The 24,529-nt window shown below is 37.4% G+C and overlaps 1 protein-coding gene and 1 pseudogene across 1 annotated transcript; both read left to right on the top strand.

Moving 5' to 3' along the window:
- Positions 1 to 1,244: 1,244 nt before the first annotated feature.
- Positions 1,245 to 1,359, top strand: LOC141662918 (small nucleolar RNA R71; annotated as a pseudogene).
- Positions 1,360 to 5,965: 4,606 nt separating this feature from the next.
- On the top strand, positions 5,966 to 6,565 carry LOC141660245 (uncharacterized). Its single transcript, XM_074467212.1, has one exon. It carries the CDS (start codon positions 5,966 to 5,968, stop codon positions 6,563 to 6,565), a length of 600 nt encoding a protein of 199 aa, XP_074323313.1.
- Positions 6,566 to 24,529: the final 17,964 nt, after the last annotated feature.

Below are 24,529 nucleotides of genomic sequence, written 5' to 3'. Positions count from 1 at the left end.
ATCAAAGATCAAGCCTTAATACTACTAACAATGCTTCAATAAAACTTAATGGAATCATAAAATCAAAGCTAGGGTTTGAAGTTGATACCTTCCTTGGTAGGTGTTAAGTTGCTAGGAAGCCTTAAGGAGCCTTAATCTAACCTCCTACAAGCTTGATCTTTCCAAAGAAATCAAGAACACAAAGTTAGGTTTTGAAGTTTCTAAAAGTCCGATTTAAAAGAATTGTAAAAATGAGGGTCTTACCATGCTTATTTGGACCGAGACTTGTGAACAAGAGTTGTAGGCCATCTCAATACCGTTCCAACGAGCTATAGAACATACTATTTGAGTGAGTATTGAAGGAGATATGGTAGTTTGAAGTTGCTGCTCTGGTTTTGGCCGAGAGCTTTTGTTCTTGGAAAGCAAAAGTCAACTTCTAATTTGTGTTTTGTGATTTGTTTTGCCTTGGCTTGGTTGCTACCTTTTGTTTGTTAATTAAATTGTTACCATGGTAAAAATTGTGTGGCTCACAATCAACCAACCAATCCTTCCCACTTTGTCATGCTAATATCATCTGCTTATGTCATCTTGTTACACTTGTCTTCCTCTTGTTGGTGTGATGACATCATCGTCCATTAACCTCTTTGATTAACCCCTAATTACTTGGCTAATGACCACTGATCTGTTATACGGTTCGCTTAACTTTCGTTCTCGTTTATCGTTTGAGGGATCATACCCGGGATCTTATTACTTGGGTTCCCCTAAACCTTTCTCAATATTTTATATTCCTTTTATGATCCTCTCTTATAATCCTTGAATTAAATCCTTTTAATCATGTTACCTTATACTCAATTCTTTCGGTATCTGGTGAATTTTCGGGAAAAATCAAAGTGTTTGAATTTGGATTCTGACGATCTTTACATACACTTATTTACTTTATGGAATACTAATACGATCTTAGAATTTCCATAATAGTACTTCTATATAGCGTGGTCTGATAATTTTCCTTAATCAGCATCATCAGCAAAAGTTACTATTCATCCGTGTTTCAAAAATTCCAAAAATTGGGGTTATTACATGCTACCTTCCCAGGAATCATCCTTTGAGTTGGGTTTTGATACTCGTTTGCAACCATAGTTTCAATGAGATTATAGGCCTCAGTATAGCTTTTGGCCCCCAAGGCACCTCCGGAAGCTGCATCGAGCATGGGCCAAGATTGGGCCCCCAAACCATTGTAGAAACCAGTGATCACCATCCAGTCAGGCATACCATGATGTGGACACTTTCTCAACATCTCCTTGTAGCGCTCCCAAGCCTCGCACATAGATTCTCCTTGTTGCTGCGCAAACTGAGTAACAACACTCCCCATAGCTGCAGTTTTGGCCATTGAATAGAACTTCACCAGAAACTTTTGCGCAAGATCTTCCCAAGTAGTGATGGACCCAGCTGGTAAAGAATGTAACCAGTCCTTTGCTTTGTCCATCAAAGAGAATGGAAAAAGCCTCAACTTCATAGCCTCATCAGTAACACCATTATATTTTAAAGTACTACAGATCTCGACAAAATTACTGATATGCATGTTGAGATCTTCAGTCGCAGCATCTCCGAAAGAAACGGAATTCTGCACCATCTGAATAGTGCCCGACTTGATTTCAAAAGTATTTGCCTGAATAGCCGGATGAATGATGCTTGACTGAATGTCATCAATTTTAGGCCGAGAAAAGTCCATAAGAGCTGGATCAGCTTGAACTACATGATCACCCATTGTTTCAGGTTCTTTCTTTTCACTCTCTTTATCCGAATCTTCAAAAATTATCTTCTCCGAAAAGTCAAGAGCTGTATCTGTCTCCTCAGCTTTATCCAAATTTATCTTGCGAGTGCGATAACGTGTTTGCATAAATGCTCGCTAGAGTACCTGAAACACAATCGGAAGCAGTAAGTAACAAGTCTTAATCAATGAATCCTAATGACCACTGATTGCAAGTACATAAACTAAACAAATTAACACCGAGTCCCCGACAGCGGCGCCAAAAACTTGTTAGGCACAAAGCATGCGCTAAATAATTCACGCAAGTATACGCGTTCACAAGTAATATAGAATAATTTCTAGTTCGTTCCCATAGAGACTCTGATAAATTATATTTAATTAACACTTACTCACCAATGTATGATTATTCTTCAATGTCAAGATAATAATAATTAAGGTTGGTTAACTAATAATTACTACGAGAATTAAACACTTAAATTAACAATATTAAACAAACATGAGATCCTGACTTCATTACTACTTCATTCAATAGTTATTGTTATTACCCTTAACATGTAATGGTGATGATATTATTCTAACAACACGAAACTGATAAACGCCAACTTTCGTTGTACGAATACCATTCTACCAAGTATCCACAATAAAGATAGAAGTTAAATAGGCATCAATTATGTTGAGACCCTATATATCTACAGAATTTGACAACATAACGATTTAAGCGCAAGTTATTCATGATGATTACACAGGGCAAGTAAAACGGTTAGAGTTACCCACTAATCATGCATACAATACATGAACCTATGCTAGCATGGCAAGTTCTAAATCTCAAGATTCACTGTCGCTTCACAAGAAATTAACAGGCTATCTTACATGTTCGTGATGCACATAAGACGAATAAGCACAACCTATGCTAGATATCATACAATCACCGCATATCAAGGTATTAAATAATTAACCAAAGAAATCCACAGTAAATCCGCTAGGATCCCATTATCACGATTAGCCCATAATAGAACTTATCGTCACCATGGGTTCATATGAAAGCATGATAATAATACAACGATATAAACTAATAAAATACTTAATAAATAATGAAGTACGTCACAAGAGTATTAAGGTTCAAAGCATAAAGAAAACTAGCATCCACTGTTATAACAAATTAAAAGAATCATAAGATAAATGTATGCTTCCTCTTCTTTGTTGTTGCGTGCCAAAACGGTCTTCTCAATCTTCTTGCCTTCGCTCTTGATTATCTCATCTCCGAAGAAAACGTCTTCCCATAAGGTTTATATAATAGCCCAAGAGAACCAGTGCTAATAGAAGCCCGATTGGACTCGAATTAATAAAATCCAGAATCTGAATTTCCGCACACAGGCGGTCGCCTGCTGCCTCCACGCGGGCGCCTGCTATCAGGCGGTCGCCTACTAACAACAGGCGGGCGCCTGCAACCTTTCTGGAAAATTCCTTATTTTGCTTCTATTTTTGCTGATTCCTTCGCTCATCACCCCTAGACTGATTCCAAGCACTTCCTTAAGCTTTATTTGATGAAAACCACCTATCTAAGCAAGTTATACCCTGAAATGCAAAAACACTAAAAAACACGCAAACACACAAAATACTTGAATTCAAGACACCAATTCAAGCCGTTATGAGATGCTCTAAGCGAGATAAAATTCCACTTATCATGTGCCCCTGAACCTTTCGAGAAATCAGGAGCGGCACCGCGACCATGAGAGAGCTCCTCCTCATGGTTCGATGGATAGATATCGTCGAGATTATGGGAGTGATCATCAGAGAAGGTTTCAATAGTATGAAAGAGGTGAAAGCTGCGGTAGATACCTGGACGGAAATCGGTATACCTACGATCGTGACTATAGGGATACTCGTACCTATGATCGTGATGGAAGAGAAAATCGTACGTGAGATAATAGCCGAAGGGACACTCAGAACCGTACTTATGACCATGTGACTCCGCAGGGCCATGGTCAGGGTCAAGGATAAACTCAAGGTGGAACTCAAGGTCAGAACCAAGAGATACCATTAGTTTCTGGTAGGGGTCAGGTAGACGCTCAAACCATAAATCAGCAATCGATGCCTCTGGGTCAGTGTTCTAAAAATCGGCCGATTAACCGATTAATCGGTCGATTAATCGAAGTTCGGACGGGTCCCGTCTCGATTAATCATTAATCGGGTCAAAGTACGATTTTTTTAAAAATCGGTCAAAAGTCGGGCAGTTCGGAAAAAATCGGCCGAATCTGGTCAAAAATCGGCTGAATCGGTCAAAGTTTGAAATTAATAAAAAAAATATTTTTTTTAAAAAATAAAGTTTTTTTAAAATAATCATTAACATTTAACATTTAATAATTAATAATAATAATAATATATTAACATATTGACTCTTTTACACACAAAAACAATCGTATATTCTTATATTTTTAAATCCTCTATACAAATCCCTAATGAAATATTCTCAAATCTCAATACTCAACTTGCTTGCTCGATAGATTCATAATTTTGAAGTATTCTAAATTTATTAAATAATTATCACTTAAATATCAAGTAGGTAGTAATTTAAAATCTTAAGATTTGAATTTGTACGTAATAATTTCTAATTATCAAGTAATATTAGTGAGTAGTCAATAGTAATTAATTAGTATAAATTACTTAAATATCAATTATGGACTCGTGATAGTAGTTTTTTTTATAAATCTTACTATTAAAATATCAATACTGAATTAATGATATGTGATTTTATTTTTGTAAATCTTATGGAAAGTTCATGACATTTAAATAGAATTATTTTTTATTATTTATTAAATAAATTTCTTCCAATTAATGCTCCGATTAATCAATCCGATTAATCACCGATTATCCGATTAATCACTAAAAGGTCCCTCCACCGAACAATTTTGATTCTCGCTTTTTAGAACACTGCTCTGGGTAGGAACCAAGCGGCACCGCCACTGCCTCGGCCTTAAGACCCATAACCTAATGTCCAAACTGTCCCTGGAATTGGGAATTTTAATGTCGATTACCCGAAGAGGTTACTCAGCCATCTAGAAAAAGAAAGAGTTACATCCATGGCGGAGGTTCCTTCGCCATTCTCCACGGCGGTAAGAGAAGCTCGGTTACCAGTAGGATATCGTAACACAACTAGTGACTTGCAGTTCCATGGAAGTTCTGATCTGTCGAGTTTCTCGGGAGGTTTAATATAGAAATGGATGTTTACCAAGTTCTTGACCTGGTAAGATGCAGACTTTTGGCGGTAACCTTTAGAGAGAACGCTCGACAATGGTTCCAAAAGCTTGGACCCAGAGTAATTACCTCCTGGACCAGATGAAGTTCCTATTCTTGACTAAGTTCGAGGCAGCTGTAAGGTATGTTCCGCCCGTTACGACTTTGGAAAATGTCAGGCAACGGAAGAATGAAAGCCCGACATCCTACTTTAAAAGGATCAATGCCGAGTCAACTAATGTGAGGGGTGCATCGGATGAAGCTCTAAAAAATTTCTTGATAGCCGGGCTAAGAGTGGGTTTAGATTTTTGGAAGAATTTACAGGGGAAAGATCTGGCTACTATGGCGTACGTCTTGGCCCAAGCAGAGTCTTTTAAGGTCGTGGAGCAATCTCTGGCAGAAATTCGTCATGTCCCGCAGGGAAGCCAAAAGGGAAATCCAAGGAAGATAGATAGGTCCCCGAGCCCAAGATATCGACGAGATAGTCAAAGTCTGAACCGAGTAAATGCCACCACTATGCGGAGGGAGTGTAGTCCTCCCTCAAGTTATGACAACATGATGAGTGGTTATACTCCCTTGAAGAACTCGATTGGACACATCTTTGAGGTCAACAAGAATAAAGGACTTTTCAGAAAACCGGATGCTCTATCATCCTAACAGAGTAAGGATAAGAAGAAATATTATAAATATCATGAATCCTCTAGGCATAATACCCATGAATGTTGTCAGCTGAAAGATGATATTGAGGCTTTGATAAGAGAAGGCTACCTTGGCGAATTAGTGGTTAAAAAGGTAAGAAGACACATGAATAGCTCTGACAAAGTAAAGGAGGAAGACGGTCGTACCCCCCATGGTTCCAACAATGAAGTTCTTGAAGAAAATAAATTTGTCAGGGATGGAAGAATCCGGGAAATATTTAGAGGAGATCATGTCATGGAGTGCAACAACTGAGCTTGAGGAAGATATGCGACAGAGGAGAGGTACATGCGTCTAACTGGAATTCATAGCTTGGAAACCAGGATGCTGAAAGTATTTAAAGGGGAATCTATGGATATTATCTTCATAGAAGTGGATGCAAGGTGGTTACATCACCCTTATGGAGACGCCTTAGTTATATCTCTTCAGATTGGGACTGAGAATGTCTACAGAGCTTTCATGGACAATGGAAGTTCAACAAACATCCTTGACTATAGCTTTTACAAAAAAATAGGTTTTCCTAACCGAGATATGTTAATGGACGATGCTTGGGTCTATAGATTTTCTAGTGAAGGCATCAAGGTCATGGGTTCGATTCGGTTACCATTTACCTTGGGAGAAAGTCCCATTTCTATAACTAAGATGCTTGAATTTAAGGTCCTCAATCAGGAATCCTCTCACAATATGTTGCTTGGACGACCTTTTCTAAGGGAGATGAGAGTCATCAATTTTATTCATCATCTAACAATCAATTTCCCTACCCCGAACGGGGTTGGAAGCATAAAAGGTTCACAGTATGATTCTCGGGAGTGCTACCGCCAAGCTATGAAAGGTTTTCGAAGGAAGGGAGGAGAAAACGGAAATATTTCAGATGATGAGTCGGAATAAATGATTGAGCAGCCAAGTGAGAAGATCCGCGTTCACTACTTTGTTGAGCACGAAGGTGAGTATTTCACTAGACCAACTCCGACAAACCCGTTCTTAGAGGATATTCCATAGATTAAACTTTTGGAGGACGAGGTGCTTATGGAAAATGATGTAATTCAATAAGAATTCAATGGAGAACAACTCTAAGGAAGAGTCGAGATTCTGCAAAGTCTGACGCAAAATGAAAATAAAGTTGATGCCCCTCTTATAGAGGGCGTGCCTTTATCAAAAATAACTTTTGGTGAAGTTGATGCTCCTCTTGCAGAGGGCGCGTCTTCATGTAAAATGACCCCAGAAGAAGTTTATGCCCCTCCTGAAAAGGGCGCGCCTTCTCAAATAGAATTAAAAAATGACAAAAATTCTGACTTGGATCTATGCATTCTTTTGCCGGTGGAGAAGATAGGGCCAGTTGAAGACATTATTTCTATCCTGGTTGAGGATAATGACCCGGGAATTTTTTTAAAAATTGGCTCTGAATTAGAGCCGAAATTAAGGGACGAACTCTCAAAATTTCTCTAGGCAAATCTCGATGTATTTTCCTGGATCCACTCGGATATGATGGGGATTGATCCAAAGGTCATGTGCCATCGCTTGAACATTGATTCCAAACAAAAAAAGTCCAGAAAAAGCATGGGGAAGTAAGTTGAGAAAGGGCTATAACCCTAGTAGAGGAAGTTGATAGACTTTTGGAGGTTGGGTTGATCAGAGAATCTTTTAACTCAGAATGGCTGGCAAACCCGGTATTGGTAAAAAAGCCTAATGGGAAGTGGAGAACTTGCATGGATTTCATTGATCTGAATATGGCATGCCCGAAATATAGTTTCCATTTCCCATGAATTGATCAGTTAGTAGACGCCATAGCGGGGCACACTCTGCTAATCTTTATGGATGCCTACTCTGGTTATAATCAAATTCCCATATATGGGCCTGACCAAGAACACACCTCATTCATTACCAATAGAGGATTATATTGTTATATCGGAATGCCTTTTGGTCTTAACAATGTTGGGGCCACATATCAAAGATTGGTAGACAAGATGTTCAAAAGGTAGATAGGGAAGGCAATGGAGGTGTACGTAGATGACATGTTAGTAAAATCTAAAGAAGCTGGAAATCATATAAAACACCTTGATGAGATGTGTCGCATTCTGAGGAGATATATGATGAAGCTGAACTCACAAAAATATGTATTTGGACTGGAGTCAGGAAAGTTTCTGAGATTCATGGTAAATCATTGAGGAATTGAAGCAACTCTAACTAAAATCAAAGCTTTACTAGATATGAAATCCCCCACCAGTGTAAAACAAGTACAAAGCTGTTGAGAAAGATTGAAGCTGCATGTATAACTCAACAATACTGGTTTGGATAATTCAACCTAGGATAAGGAATTTGAAATAATCTATGTTCCACTAGGATCAGTATAGATTGTTTATTGGGTATATGCACAAAAGGTTTTGTTAGCTGCAGTGAAGAAGACGTCAACAGTGATCCGTATGAAGTTCATTAATATGTTCAGGCATCGGAGGAATAAAGTTCGAGTCATTCGAAGCAGTTATCAGAATCAATGTGAAGACCTCAAGGATTCCTAGTGAAGTTGGTTATATTTGGTAGAAGACTTAACAGTGGTTTATACGGGTATAATACGAAGGCCTAAGAGCATAACTAGTCGTCTGTGAACCAGTCCCGTGCACGAGACGTCAGTGATCTGTGAAAGGAAACAGAGTATTATTTTTAGAAACACTGTTAAGTGGTTTTTGTACTCGAGGAGCCTGGAAATATTTTAAGGTACAAAATCCCGGAGATTAGAAGGCCTGAAGATACAGAGGAGTACAGCTCGAGGATGTACATGATTTATTTTAAATCATTATCTGATTTTTCATTAAATGAATAAATGGAAATTATCTCCTTTATTTATTTAATTTAATATCACAATTGATTTTAAATAAATAAAATAACAATTGATTGTTAATTTAAATAAATAAATGAAATCTAATTATTTCATTTGTTTATTTATTTTTAATATCAAAATGTTTATTTATTAACTAACAGAATTTTGCAGGCATGTGTGTTGGTTTTTAATAAACATTAGGCAAAAGAAATCAAATGCAATTGGCAGCCTCTCCTGATTTATGTTGATGTCAAACTTTGCCGCGGGACCTTGGCTTCTGTTACTTTATTACAATTGAACAAATAAGAAACACAGGGAATTAGCAGGGGTATTACTGTTTAATATGTGGTGCAACACGCGCGCGTAGCGCACAAGCACACTCCTCTGTCTGTGTTACTTGCCGCGCGTGTGGCGCAATATTGCCCCCGGCGCCTTGTTCTCTCTCCTGCGTGAATCAGTCGCCTGTGCTGCATGTACGAAATTAAAGAAAAAGGCCTCTCTCTTGGCAGCTGCACATTGAATCAAATCAACATCTAATATCTCCTGATCGTCATTGTTAGGCCTCAATGATACTATAGAAGGGGGTTGAATATAGTATCTACAATCAATTCGATTATAAACACAAGTATGTAACAGAAAACAAGTTTATTCAATATAGCAAACTCTGTTACAGTAGGTTTAATCTACTCTCTCAGTGATGTATGATATCAGTAAGAGCTGCTATGGTTACAATGAATAATATTCTCGTGAATGATAACACATATAGTGTAAACTCTAATATGTGTTTATATACTACACGGTTACAATATATCTCCTAATTGATATGATATGTTCTGTTTCCTAAATACATCAATCAAAGGTTATCTACTGTAGTCCTTTAACTTTACAACTCTCCAAGCATATCTTCTTTTGTTTAATCCAGACCCTCTCCTGTAAATCAGCCGCTTTTCATCCCTGAAATGTATCTGCACTTAAGTTCTGATGTAAGTCCTGATGGCTTAAGTTCTGATAACTTCCTGTCTTCAGTAAGTTCTGATTTCCAGTTAAGTTCTGATAGTAAGTTCTGAAACTAAACAAATCAGATTAGACATGACATCACAAATATATCTAACAATCTCCCCCAACTTGTAAATTATAAAAATATACAAGTTTATAGATTCGATGATGTCAAAAACATTTAAGTACAAATGCAATGACAGTTTATATGCACAACTAAATACAACTTACAGTCTATGCAGTTTTTACCAAATTCACTGAATCAGTCTGAATCCATAATGATTCCTTATAAAGTCTGATACCATCTTGGTCTCTGTATTTCTTTTAACTTCAAGTAACTGAGCTTTGACTTGCTGCAGTTCTTCATCTTCAGTATCGCCAATCTGATATATGGTAGCTCTAAGTGTAGAAATTGGATTTCTTTCAAGTCCATCTCCCAGTCTGATTACCCTTGGATGTGTAGAATCTTCATTATAGCATAAGCATCTTCCTTTCAGAATTACTTCTACCTTAGAAGAATTCTTCCTCATAGGAATTTCTCTTCCATCATCCTCAGTCAATATTGGAATATACTTTGTCATTCTTGCACCAGAAATTCTGAGTAAATCTCTTATTGTCTTCAGAATATATTCTGACCATTTCCTGGTAACATCAGAATTTACCTCCAGTAGATAATGAATATATTAGAGCTCTTTGACAGATTTCTTCAGCACATCAGAGTCAGATAATCTATAAGTTCTGCCATCAATCAGAAATAAGATCAATTTCTCTTTTTCTTCATAACCATCATGATTATCCATCACTACTTGAGCAGAAAGCACTTTGTTAAGGTGCTTCTGTGTGATCTCTTCATATGGCTTGTCAGTCAATGTGAATGGATCTCTAATATCAACTTCTATCCCAGTCTGGAATTTCTCTCTGTCAGAACCTAATCCAGAAGTGTCTCTAGCTTGCTTGGCTTTTCCCCCAAATGCTGCAAGTTGATTCAACATCTGAATTGTCTTAGGATGAAATGGAATAGACTTGTTCCATAACAGCTTCTCCTTGTCTTCTAATGTTAAGCTGTCTATGTCAACTTGAGCAGTGTCAGAGGTTGATGTCTTGATGAATTGGTTAGGATTTGCAGTTTCATCTGTAGCTTGCTATTCTGAAATATCTTCAGGATTTATTAAGTTCTGAACTTCTTCACTTGGAACAACTTGAGCTATGTCAGAGGTTGTCTTAGATTCTTCTGTCATCCTCTTTCTCTTCAGAGTTTCAACTGATTCATCTTCAGCAGCAACATCATCAAAGACTTGAACCATCTTGCACACAGGATCCATCAGAATTTGAGGAATCTTCATCTTCTGTTTCTTGACTGTCTCCCCAACTTTTCCTTTTCCCTTGTCTTTGAGATCAGTAGTAGTTTGAGATCTAGTCCTTGATCTAAGAATCTCTGTGGCACTCTTTTCAGAGTTTCCCTGGTCATCTCCATGATCATCCTTTTTCTTCAGTGTTTGGCTTGGTGAGCATTTGGACTTAACTACCTTCTCCCCCTTTTTGGCATCATCTGTCAGGAGTAGAGAAAGAAGGAGTTCCACTGAAGATTGGATCTCATTTAACTAAGTCTGTTGAGCAGCTTGATTTTGTAATACCTCATCCAGTTGGGCCTGCTGCTTGGCTTGAACAAGCTCAATAGCATCCACTTTTTCTTGAATTGGTCTGATAAACCTCTTCTTGTCTAGATCTTGCATCATGGCTAGCTTATCAGCTGTTTCCTGAAGTTTATTAACCTTTGCATGAGTCTTGGAGTGTTGACCTTGTAGAGTTCTTGTACTGAGAGTAGTGACCTTTAGTTGATGCTTGAAGTCAGAACTTGTCAGCAACTCATCAGCTTTTGAAACATGTTCTGTCAGAACATGTGGGCTGGGAATAAAATCAGTATCATTCCATTTATGCATCCACTCAGCCCCTCTAAAGGTTTCCTCCCATGGAATTGGAGCAGCCTCTTCCTCAAACTGGAATAATGCCTCCTTTCTTGTAGGCATTGGAGTGTTTCCAGGAGCTGACTCTCCAGAACTTGCTAGAATCTCCTCATCTTTAGATAACACCAAGGTGTGTGTGGGTGTAGGAGACTCTGAAGCAGTTGCATCTTTGTCTAAATTCTGATCTTTAGTTCCAAGATCAAGAATTAGTGTTATTGGTATCTCAGCCTGTAAAATTGGAGAAGTAATAAAAGTTGGCTATTTTGTAGTTGGAGCTTCCAGATATAGAATAGTAGGTAAATTCAAAATATGAATATCTATTTCAGGACTTGTCTCCTGTTCTTCAACATCATCTGTAGCTTTGATTGGAGAAAGAGGTGGAGAAATCACAGATTCTTGTACATGTTCTGATCTGTGGACTTCAGAAATTTCAGATTCCTGAATCAGAACTTCTTCAGCTGCTGGCAGGGCTTGAATCATAATAGGTTCTGATGAGATCAGAGATTCCTGTTCCCCTTCCTCAGCATCTTCAGTATCCTCAGATTGAGTTTGTGCAATATGCACACCTGCTCTCATCTTCCTCAATTTTGATTTTCTAGATGGAGGGGTGACATGATCTGTATTTGAATGTGAAGACCTCTTTCTTTTCTGAATGACAGAAGCTTCAGCTGCTTTCTCCTTCTGAAGAGTTGACTCTTCAGCTTCTTCTGTCACATGTTCTGATGCAGGAACCTAGACCTGTTCTTCCTCATATGATTCATCTCTCAGAATCAACCTTCTCTTTCTCCTTGATGGAGATTGAGGAACAGATTTAGCTCATAAGGTTTTGGGTCTGGAGGATGTGTCAGATTTTACAACTGGCACCTTTTGAGAAGTACCAGAGGTTGGTTTGGTTTTGGATTTGGGTCTGGACTGTGAAGTGTTGACAACAGGTGCTGATGTTGGTGGTTGTGAGGTAGACTGTGGTTGTTGAGTAGTGGATGGTTGTGATGGTGCTACATCAGGGAATATGGTTGTGTAAGTGCCTGGGATAGTGTTGACTAAGAACTGTTTAACAGATTGGGGTATTTGGAGAGGTCTTAGTACTTCCTTCTTGTTATCAGCAGATAACAAGTCAGTAAATGCCCTTTTATGTAACTTAAAAGGTTCCATGAGGTCACTGAACACTTGTGGCTTATCAGGACAACAATAACTATTAATTAATTGACAGAACCTAGAAAAATATACTACATTTGCATCTTCCTTCATTCTTTCACCAATATAGCCTAACACAGCAGATGCATAATCAAAATGAGTCTGATTAAGAAGTGCATACCCTATTTGTTGACTCATGATTGGAATGGCATCGAAATTGGAGCATTTGTTAGCAAAAGTCTTTGTGATGCAATTAAAGAAGAAGATCCATTCCCTCCTGATGTAAGGCCTCTTCAATTGTCCTAGCTTGGACAAGCTTTTCTCATATCCCAAGCTTGCCATCATGTTCTGAAGAACAGATTCTCCAGGTGCTGAGTTGTAAGTGCAGTTTTCAGGCAGATGAAGAGCCTGCCTCACTGTTGTAACATTTACCATATACTCATCTTCTCCTGATGAGAAGATGATGCTTGAAGATCCAGTTTCACCTCCATCATAATAGATTCCAGTCTTCCAGAACTCCAGTACTTGTTTACCAGAGATTGCTTGAGGTTGGGTCAGGGCATACCCAATCTCACTGCGAGCCAAGAAATCCTGAACAAAGTGAAGTTCTGAAGGAGCTTCATCCTTGTTCAAGATAGCAGAGTAGTTGTTTGGGAAAAATTTAGCTCCATTAAAAATAACATCCTTTGGTGCCATTTCTGTTGAAAAATCAAGTGAAAATTTTGTGTTTGCAAAGTGTTTGATAAAATGCATGTAAGAGAACGTCAGAAAATAAGAGAGTAACAAAATAAGAGAGAGAGAGAGAGAGAGAGAGAGAATAGAGTAAAAGAGTGGGTAAAAGATTGTATAATCTTTTATATCTAATATTTATACTCTGCACATGGAAACGTCTCTTTTTGTGAATTAGAACCGGCAGCTTTATACTTGGCAGCGTGTAATCAGTTAAAACATAAATAGTGGGCACGATAAACATGCAGTAATTATTGCACACCTGCACATACCAACACCAACACGCAACCCACTAAAAAATGATTATGACTGTTTTTATCTCACCTAATTATTTTTCTGAGAAATATAACTATTACAGTAAATACCAAAAATAAGTCAAGTAAATAAATAATGCCACGCAAGCATCAGGATTTGCATCAGAACTTGACTATTATCAGAATTTAACGGTCATCAGAACATGGCTTCTGTACTCAAAAAGTGAATGACTGTTTCTATGTTTCTTCACACAAATACTAACTGGTTTCTTCAGAGTTTAATCATCAGGACATAATCAGAACTTGTCCTCAGAATTTATGCAAATAATACTTAACTGTTTATCAGAAACAACTTAATCACCACAGTAATTTTCATCATTCATATGGAGTGATAGTGTGTGTATGTGCAAATGATCAGATAAAGATTAAAGTCTGATAAACTTCAGTATATCTTAGAAATAAGGCAAAACTAAGAAAAATGCTTAAAATATGTCTTGAATTGTAAAGTCTACTGTAGAATAAAGTTATGCAAGAATCCACCTCAACTGTTTGTGCTTACTTTATGCATCTTTTGAAATTCTTTTGATTGGAGGTAAATTCTTCTTATCAGAACTTGCACCTTTCCTCGAAAACTTCTTTCCCTTCCTAAACTTCCTGTATGCAATCTTTGTGATTCCTTTTACCATAAGAGCACACAGCTTCATCATCTCTTCATCAGCATCCGTCTCAGGCAAGCTTTCAGTTTCTGAGTCATCTTCACTATCAGAACTTGATGACTCAGAATCAGACTTTGTGATGAGCGCTTTTCCTTTGCCTTTCCTTGAGGTTGCTACCTTGGGAGATTCTTCTTCAGCCTTAAGAGCAACTGTCCTTGGCTTTCCTCCTTTCCTCTTGCTTCTTTGTTCCATCTCAAGTTCATGAGTCTTGAGCATTCTATAAATTTCATTAAGAGTCGTTTCATCAAGATTATAGTTGTCTCTTATAGTTGTTGCCTTCAAATCCCAGCTTTCAGGAAGAGCTAACAAGAATTTAAGGTTTGAATCTTCAAGATCATACTCCTTATCAACCAGTGACAAATCATTCAAGAGTTTGACAAATCTGTCATATAAATCAGTCAATGACTCATTTGGCTTTGAGTCAAAGTGTTCATACTCTTGAGTGAGTATTGTCTTCCTGTTCTTCTTAATCGAATCAGTTCCCTGACATCTTGTTTCCAAGGCATCCCATATCTCCCTTGCAGTCTTGCAGTTAATTACCCTGTTTGACATTACATTATCAATGGCACTATGCAGCAAGTGTCGTACCTTCGCATCCTTAGCAATTGAAGCGATATCTTCAGCAGTGTAATCACTCTTCTCCTTTGGTACAGACTTTGCTGCTTCACCTGCCACTGCAACAACGAGCTTTGTTGGATTGTGAGGTCCTTCCTTGATTCTGTCAAGATATTCTGGATCTGTAGCTTCCAGAAACATAGTCATCCTCACCTTCCATATGGGATATTCAAACGGTTTCAATATGGGAACTCTAATAGTCTCATATCGACTATGGATTTGTGTCTTTGGTGGTTCTTCAGTTTTGGTGGGCTTGGTTGGAGTTTCTACTTCAGACATGATTGTTTTTGGATCTTAAAATGTTTGTGTGTTAACTGATAGGCTCTGATACCACTTGTTAGGTCACACACACTGTAGAAGGGGTTGAATACAGTGTATATCACAATCAAATTGAATTCTAATAACACAAGTAACATAACACAGACTTTATTCAAAGCAATAAACTATGTCACAATATGGAATTGTCCTCTCTCAGTGATGAACAAATATCACCAGAGCTGCTATGGTTACAATGAATAATATTCTCGATAATGATAACACTTATAGTGTAAACCCTATGTCTGTGTTTATATACTACACAGTTACAAGATAATCGCTAATTGATATGGAATATAATTCTACATTCTAAAATATATCAATCAGATATCTTTATTTCCAAGTATTTCATTCTTCATAGAATTCCTTCTTCATGCATATCTCTTCTTACGTTTGTCTTGATCTTCTTTTCCTTTCAATCAGCCGCCTTCCTTATTTGAATGTTTCTTTTAAGTCCTGATATTATCTTCTGATAAATATCTCCTGAACCTTAATTACCGATGACTTAAGTTCTGACTTCAGTATAAGTAATGATTTCAGTTAAGTACTGATTTGTCCTGTTTAAGTAAGATCTAAAAACTAAACATAAATCATATTAGTCATGACATTATCAAATATATCTAACAATCTCCCCCAACTTGTAAATTAGCATAATATACAAGTTTAACAGATATTTGATGATGTCAAAAACATTAAGTACAAATGCATGAGAAATTAACTAGATAACTACAACTTACAGTCCTTAAAGCTTTACCAACTTTAACTACTGATAACAACTTCAGTCTGTATTCATATCAAATTTTGAGCAGTTGTAGATCTTGACTTGGCTTCACTTTCTGATCTCTCTGATGTTAGGAGTTGTTCTGAGATAGTTCTTTAACAAACATCTCTCAGCATATCTGAGTTCATCAATCATCCTCCTTTTAGCATCTTTAAGCTCTGCAGAATCTTCACCAGTTTGGAAGATAGCAGCTCTGAGATCATTAATTCTAGCTTTCCTTATATCCTGATCCAGTCTGATCAAATACACCTTGTCAGACTCAAGATTGAATTCTACAGCCTTATAACCCAGAAAGGTAGTTATAATCTTAGCAGAGTTAGGCTTCATCTCAACAATATCACCCTTGTGATCTCTGTACTTTGGAAGATATGTGCTGTTAGACTTTACAGAATAAAGCCTTTTCTGTCTCTGAATTTGATTCTTCAAATAGTTTGCAGCACTTTCTGTTATTCTGTCATTCACTTGAAGTAAAAATAAAACATGTTCCAGTTCTTCAAAATACTTCAGTGGAATAGCATTTTCCCTTATATGATAAACCCTACCATCTGTCATAAAGTATAACAAGATGTGTTCTTTCAAGTAGGTATGGTAAACCATTTGTACAGATTCTAGTTGATTCAATCTTTCAGGAGTTGCTCCAATACCTGGTTCACTTAAGGAAGTTGGATCATTGGTTGTGTTCTGTACTCTTCTTTCATCAGCACTACCCAATCCAGATTTATCTCTTGCTTCCTTTCCAGTAACCACTTTTGCTTCAAAACCACTTGATGCAGTCTTCAAAGGTTGAGTCTGTTTGGCTTTGGTGAAACCTGGTAGGAGTAACTTTGAAGGTTTAACATGAGCAACGTCAGAGGTTTCCTTTTCCTTATCTTCTGATATCAAGTCAACTTGAGCTATGTCAGAGGTTACTTGCTTCTTTGTAATATCAGAACTAACTAAATCTTGACTCTGAACAACTTGAGCCATGTCAGAGGTTGTCTTAGAAATCTTTCTTGAAGTCAGAGTCAGATCAGCATCTTCAACAGTAATTTCTTCATCCACAGGAGGCACATAAACCTTTATAGGTTCACCAACTTTTTCTTTGCCATTTGACCTTGGATCCATCTGCATTTGTAATTTGGCCTTGGTTGCCTCAATATTTGTCCTTTCTTTTATCACAATGCCTTTGACCTTTGGAAGTTTCTTTTTACCAACAGAAGCTTCAGATTTAGAGTTAACTTTTTCTGATTTAAGTCTAGCTTCTTCTTCCAATAGACTCTCAAAGTCCATTCCTGGATTTTCCTTTAGAAATAACTATTTTGAAATTTCTTCATCAAGATCCAAAAGTTCATCAGAACTTATTCTTTTACTAGTACCAGAAGTAATTCTTTTTCCAGTATCAAAACTTGTTCTATCACTTGTAGCTTCAGCTCTTCTTGATGAAAGACCTCTACCTTGACTATGACCTCCACCAATTCCAGAGTTTCCCTGGTCATCTTTTTCATCATCCTTCCCCTTCAGTGTCTTAACAGTTTTACATTTGGACTTAATTACCTTCTCCCCCTTTTTGGCATCAGCAGGTTAGAGAAGAGAGACAAGCAATTCCACTGAGGATTGGATTTCATCGAGTTGAGATTGCTGAGAAGCTTGATTTTTCAATATTTCATCAATCTGAGACTGTTGCTTCTCTTGGGTCTTCTCAATGTAAGCAACTCTGTCAAAGGTAGGTTGGAAGAAAGTTTTCTTGTCAATTTTCTTAGTCATTTCTTGCTTGAGCAATTCTTCCTAAATTTTATGCACCTCTGCATGAGTTGTTGAATATAGACCTTGAAGATGTCTAGTACTCAATGCAGTGACTCGAAGATGTGTCTTGAAATCATCATTAATTAACATCTCATCAGCTTTTGCCAAGTTCTCAGCAAGAATCTTTTCAGATGGAACAAATGTAACTGTGTTCCACTTCTTAGTCCACTCCTGTCCTCTAGGAGTTTCACTCCAAGGTACTGGTGCTGCCCTTGTAACAAACTTCTTGACTATCTCACTTTTGTGAACAGTTTGTTGAGGTGCATGTCCTGATGGACCAGCTGCATTAGCATCTTCATTTATAGCAGCATCACCAGTAGGATCAGCATTTGTAGCATCAGAACTTGCAGAATCATCATCTTCTGTTAAAAGAACAGTATGAGAAGCAATAGAGGCTTCAACATCATCCTTTAAGTGCTGATCTGCTTCCAAGTTCTGATCAACAGCCATATTCTGATGCTCACCTATAGTCTGATCTTCAATGTCTATATGTAGAGAAAGTGTTGTAGACAATTCTGGAGATTCATTAGCATCAGTAAGTGGTGTTGTTGATGGATTAATTTGAGCTGTTGGAGCTTCTAAGTAGAGAACCTCAGGCACAACCATGTTATGAATATCAATTTCAGCACTTGTGCCTGGGTCTGCAGTAGATACTGGTTCATGTACAGGAGATACAGGTGGTGTAGATGCTTTATCTGTAGCAGTAGCTTCATGAGTTAGTGATAATGAAGATGGAGATGCAGTAGCTTCAGCAAATTCTGGCTCTTTTGAGATCAGAGATCCCTGATCTCCTTCCTTAGCTGTTGCTTCCTCATCATCTGAAGCTGGCCTGTGAGCTCTCTATTTCTTTCTTTTCTTTGAAGGTGTGGATTCCTTGGGAGTTTCAGCATAAGACATTCTTCTAAGCCTTTTGAGAAGCTTAGATCCCCCAATTCCAGTATCCTTCTGAGAAGGGACCTTCTCAGCTTCTGTAACAACAGGTTCTGATGCAGGAACCTGTTCCTCACTATCTGACTCATCTCTCAGAACAATCCTCCTTCTCTTCTGTGATGTCTGAGGGACAGTCTTTGTCCTCTTAGACTTGGAAGATGAAGGCTTCACAGTATGTGCTGATGATGAAGGTTGAGTTATCTGTGAAGATTTGAGATATTTTCTGATAGAAGGTTGAGTAGGTTGTGGTTTATGTGTGGTATGTTCTGAAGGTTGTTGTGGTGTTTGGGATATGGTGGTAGGTTGAACATCAGGATAAACAGATCTGTAGGTTAGTGGATCAGCATTTACCAAGATCTGTTTTACAGACTGAGGTATCTATAAGGGTCTAACCACCTTTTTCTTAAGGTCAGCATTTACCAAGTCATTAAAAGCCCGTTTTGCAAGTTTAAAGGGTGGAAATAAAGAACTGGCTAGTTGAGGTTCATCAGCACAGCAAAAAGTATATATAAGCTGACAGGATCTAGAAAATATATGACATTCCTATCCTCTGTCATCCTATCCCCTATAAAGCCTATCACAACACTTGCAAAATCAAAATGAGTTTGGTGAATAATAGCATACCCGATGTGCTGACTCATGATTGGAATGGCATCAAAATTGGAACACTTATTGCCGAATGCTTTAGTGACGCAGTCGAAGAAAAAGCTCCATTCCTTTCTGATATGTGCTCTTTTCAACTGTCCAAGCTTGACCAAACTCTTCTCATACCCCAAATTGGCCATGAGCTGCTGGAGAACGGGTTCCTCCGGTGTTGAGAAAATGCAGCCTTTTGGTAAGTGTAGAGCTTTACGAACTGCTCCAGGAGTTACCACATGCTCAACTTCATTTACTTCGAAAATAATGCTTAGAGTACCAGTAGCACCACCATTATCAAAATGCCCAGTCCGCTAAAATGTCAGAACTTGTTGGCTGGAAATGAGTTGAGGCCGGGTTAATGCATACCCAATCTCACTGTGTGCTTGAAGATCTTGCACAAAGTGCAAATCAGAAGGAGCTTCATCATGGTTTAAGATTGCAGCATAGTTGTTGGGAACAAACTTGGCTCCATCTATAATCAAATCCTTATGTGCCATGAGAAAAATTATGAAAAAAGTTTGCCTGTAAGGTGTTTGACAAAATGTCTGTATGAAAAAAAAACGTCAGGAGATGAGAGAGAATAGAAGTAAAGAAAAGAGAGATAAAGTGTGAAAGTAAATAAAAGATGTTACAATCTTCTCTCTCCTTTACTTATACACGGTAGAAAAAATAGGACACCTGTCAGACATGCAGCAGTATAGAATAATTAATGGGCACGGGAAAATAGTAATCATTACTTATCACATGCAATTTTTCAAGGAAAAACCGTTTCACTTACCAAGTTATCCCATTAATTTAGGTAGTTCAGTTTTAATTTAGAATTTAAACTATTCCCACTTATTAAATCATTTTTACTACGAACCCAATATTCTATAAAAATACACTAAGTGAGAGAATGACCAAAAAAATAAATCAAGTAAACAGGTACTGCCACGTCAGAATCAGAACTTGATTTGTATCAGAAATAAAATGGTCATCAGTTAATGGATAAATCAGGATTTAAAAATGTATCAGAATTTCAAACAACTTAGAGACAAAATCTTGTAAAAATAGAAAATTCCATTAATATATTGAGAAAATACATTCATGAAATTTAAATTACATCACAACATTACAAGAGTGTCCTAAGCTACTATTCCTAACAGCAACAACTATTGTCCTAAGCTAAGAAGCCTGACAAAGCTGATGGTGAAGAGAAACAGGGAGTAGAAACTATTTCTTCTTCATGCTCTCAACAAAGAGAATAGCGAGTCGTATGATTCGCTCCTGCTGTCGAAGATGACGGAGATGATGTTCTCTGCGAACTGTCAACAGATCACGTTTAATAACCTCTGGAAATTGAATCCAGAGATTGTGAGGGATGTTGGCGATAGGGTATGGAGTTGGAATTCCATTTATAAAGACATGTACAGTCTCATCGCTATAATTGTAAAACCAGCCAAAAGCAACCATTTTTTGGTGTTAAGAATAAAGCGAGAGTGAGTTTGTGAGGAATTTAGAGATGTGTTGGCTGGAGTGAAGTGTTGGTTTATATAGGCAATGGAATGTCAGGAGACGCAAGTAAAATTTAATGCTGACAGGTAGAAATAATTCTACCTCGTCTCCCTAGACTGAGGAAAATAAAAACAGTCATTGGAAGTGTAAAGCAGGGTTTAATGCGCACAAGAAACGAGTAATTATGACTGTGCACAGAAATGTACCACTAATCCCAAATTGGAGTGACTGTTAATATCTTACCAAAACATATTCTGAATTTAAACAAGACTGTTTCAGATTTTAACCACAAATAAGTCAAGTAAAGGATCATGATTTAATATCAGAACTTAGACTTATATCAGAACTTAACAGTCATCAGAGCATGATTTCTTAACTCAAAAAGTGAATGCCTATCTCTGTAATTCTTCACACAAATTCTGATTTCGGTTCTTCAGAACTTAATCATCAGAACTTTCATCAGAACCTGTCCTCAGAATGTATGAAATCTGATACATAAACTGTTCATCTAAAACAACATTGATCACCACAGTAATTTTCATCATTCATATGGAGTGTAAGTGTGTGCATTAAGCTAAATATCAGACAAGGAGTAAAGTCTGATTCACTTCAGTACATCTTGAGAAATAAGGCATAACTAAAAACTTTGCTTAAAATCTATCATTATTCTGAAGCCTACTATTGAATGATTTCATGCATGAGTCCACCTCAACTGTTTTGTGCTTATTTTATGCATCTTTTGAAATTCCATTTTACAATGGCTTCTCAGTGTAAGTGAGTCACGACTGCTCATCAGAATTTATGCGATTATCAGAGTATTTCTCCAGTAATCATAGAGTGTGAAAAGTCACCAAGAAAAATAATTATTTTTGCTTTTCTGATGCATATTACTTAATACCAGCAATGCACTTGGGTCGTCCCTTCCACAATTTTTACTCTAGATCTCAAAGGAGTACCTGATTTTTATTCCTTGTTCTTTTCCTTTTTCTTTTGATAAGTGAGGTTTATCAGCATTTAGCACATTCAGCAGATTTACTAACATCAGAACTTAACAGAGGAGAAGCATTATTCTAGTTTTTAACTTAGTAATAAGATAGACAAAGTAAACGTAACTAAGCTCAACATCAGAATTTGCTTGTGTCAATAGATTTCCACATAAATAATTACTTCTAACATGGGATCTCTAGTATATTAAGACTACTAGGTCAGCATCTAGCACAGTTATCCTCATAGGATTGAATAGTCACATAAACAGTCATATCACTATCAGAGTTTAGAAATTCACATCAGACAACAATCAGTACTTAAGCAATTTTCAATTAAGCACAAAATACACAAAGATAGTAATATCTGTAAATACTGATCATAAAGTCTGATGCAGCAGAACAAAAGCTAAGCAGATTTAGAGAAAGAGCCTGAAACCATTCCAAGTTCATTTACCAATCTTGTAAAAGTAGCTTCACACAGTGGTTTTGTGAAGATATCTGCTAGTTGTTGATCTGTTGGAACAAAGTGCAATTCCACTGTACCTTCATCCACATGTTCCCTTATGAAGTGGTACCTAATGCTGATGTGCTTTGTCATTGAGTGTTGAACTGGATTACCTGTCATAGCAATAGCAATTTGATTATCACAGTAAATTGGGATTTTAAAATATGTTAACCCATAATCCAGTAACTGATTCTTCATCCAAAGAATCTGTGCACAACAACTTCCTGCAGCAATGTATTCCGCTTCTGCAGTTGATGTGGAAATTGACTTTTATTTCTTGCTAAACCAAGAAACCAATCAGCCTCCAAGAAATTGGCAGCTTCCACTTGTGCTTTTCCTGTCAATTTTGCAACCTGCAAAATCTGTATCTGAGTAACCTATTAGTTTAAAATCTGATTCTCTAGGATATCACAATCTCAGATCAGCTGTTCCTTTAAGATACTTGAAAATTCTTTTCACAGCTGTTAAGTGAGGTTCTCTTGGATCTGCTTGAAATCTTGCACAAAGATAGGTAGCATACATGATATCAGGTCTACTAGCAGTTAGATAGAGTAGAGAGCCAATCATACCTCTGTAATCAGTTAAATCTACTGATTTACCAGTATCCTTATCCAGTTTTGTTGCAGTGGCCATGGGAGTGGATGCACTTGAACAATCTTGCATTCCAAATTTCTTCAGCAAATTTCTGGTGTACTTAGTTTGACAAATAAAAGTTCCTTCTTCATTCTGCTTGACTTGAAGGCCCAGAAAATAGCTAAGTTCCCCCATCATACTCATTTGATATCTTGACTACATCAGTTTGGCAAACTTCTTGCAGAGTCTGTCATTTGTAGAACCAAAAATGATATCATCAACATATATCTGAACCAGAAGTAAGTCCTTTCCATGATTGAGATAGAACAATGTTTTATCTATAGTTCCTCTGTTAAATCCACTTTCCAAAAAAAACTGAGCTAAAGTCTCATACCATGCTCTTGGAGCTTGCTTAAGGCCATAAAGTGCTTTATCAAGCTTGTAGACATGATCTGGATATTTGGGATCTACAAAGCCTGGAGGTTGTTCCACATATACTTCCTCCTCCAATTCTCCATTGAGAAAAGCACTTTTCACATCCATTTGAAAGACAGTAAACTTTTTGTGAGCAACATAAGCCAAAAATATCCTTATGGCTTCCAATCTAGCAACTGGTGCAAATGTTTCATCATAATCAATTCCCTCCTCTTAAGAATATCCTTTTGCAACCAACCTTGCTTTATTCCTTGTAATTATGCCATCACTATCAGTTTTGTTTTGGAACACCCACATACCTGTTCTTTGGTCTTGGCACTAGGGTCCAGACTTTGTTTCTTTCAAATTCATTTAACTTTTCCTGCATTGCTTGCACCCAATCAGCATCTTGAAGAGCTTCTTCCACTTTCTTTGGTTCAGTCTGAGAAAGAAAAGAATTGTAAAGACATTCACTTGAAGTAGTTGTTCTAGTTCTGACACCTGCATCAAGATTTCCAATAATTAAGTCAGGTGTATGTGATTTAGTCCACTTCCTTGCAGATGGAAGGTTTTCTCTAGAACTGGATGCTCCCCCATGATCCATGCTATCTTCATCAACATTTTCTGATGCTCCCCCTGAAATTATGTTCTCTGAGTTGGATTCTTCAGAATTTAAGTTTTCAGAATTATCAGAACTTGGCTTATCATAACTTGATGACTCAGAACTTGAAGAGCCTGTTGTATGTTCTGATGCTTCTTGAGATGTGATTATATCTTCAGTATGCTCCCCCTGCACAGGTGCATCTTCCTTTGACGTAGTTACCACAGTTTCAATAGCATCAGAGTTTAACCCATCAGAGTTTGCATTATCAGGATTTAGACTGTCAGGATTTTCAGTATCAGAATTTAAGTCTTCATTTTCGATTCTCAGCTGATCATGATCATTGAAATCTTTAAGTCCAGTAATCTTCTTATCATCAAAGGAGACATTGATAGATTCCATGACAACCCTTGTTCTTAAATTGTAGAATCTGAAGGCTTTTGTGGAAAGTGGATATCCAATAAAAAATTCCTTGATCAGCTTTTAAGTCAAATTTGGATAGCTGTTCAGGATGAGTCTTAAGAACAAAAAACTTGCATCCAAATACATGAAAATACTTCAGATTTGGCTTCTTTTTCTTCACCATCTCATATGGTGTCTTTCTATGCT

This window comes from Apium graveolens, chromosome 5, assembly GCF_009905375.1.
Source record: "Apium graveolens cultivar Ventura chromosome 5, ASM990537v1, whole genome shotgun sequence".
Taxonomy (NCBI): domain Eukaryota; kingdom Viridiplantae; phylum Streptophyta; class Magnoliopsida; order Apiales; family Apiaceae; genus Apium; species Apium graveolens.
The sequence above is the reverse complement of the archived record's forward strand: the minus strand, read 5'-3'. Positions and strand labels throughout refer to the sequence as shown.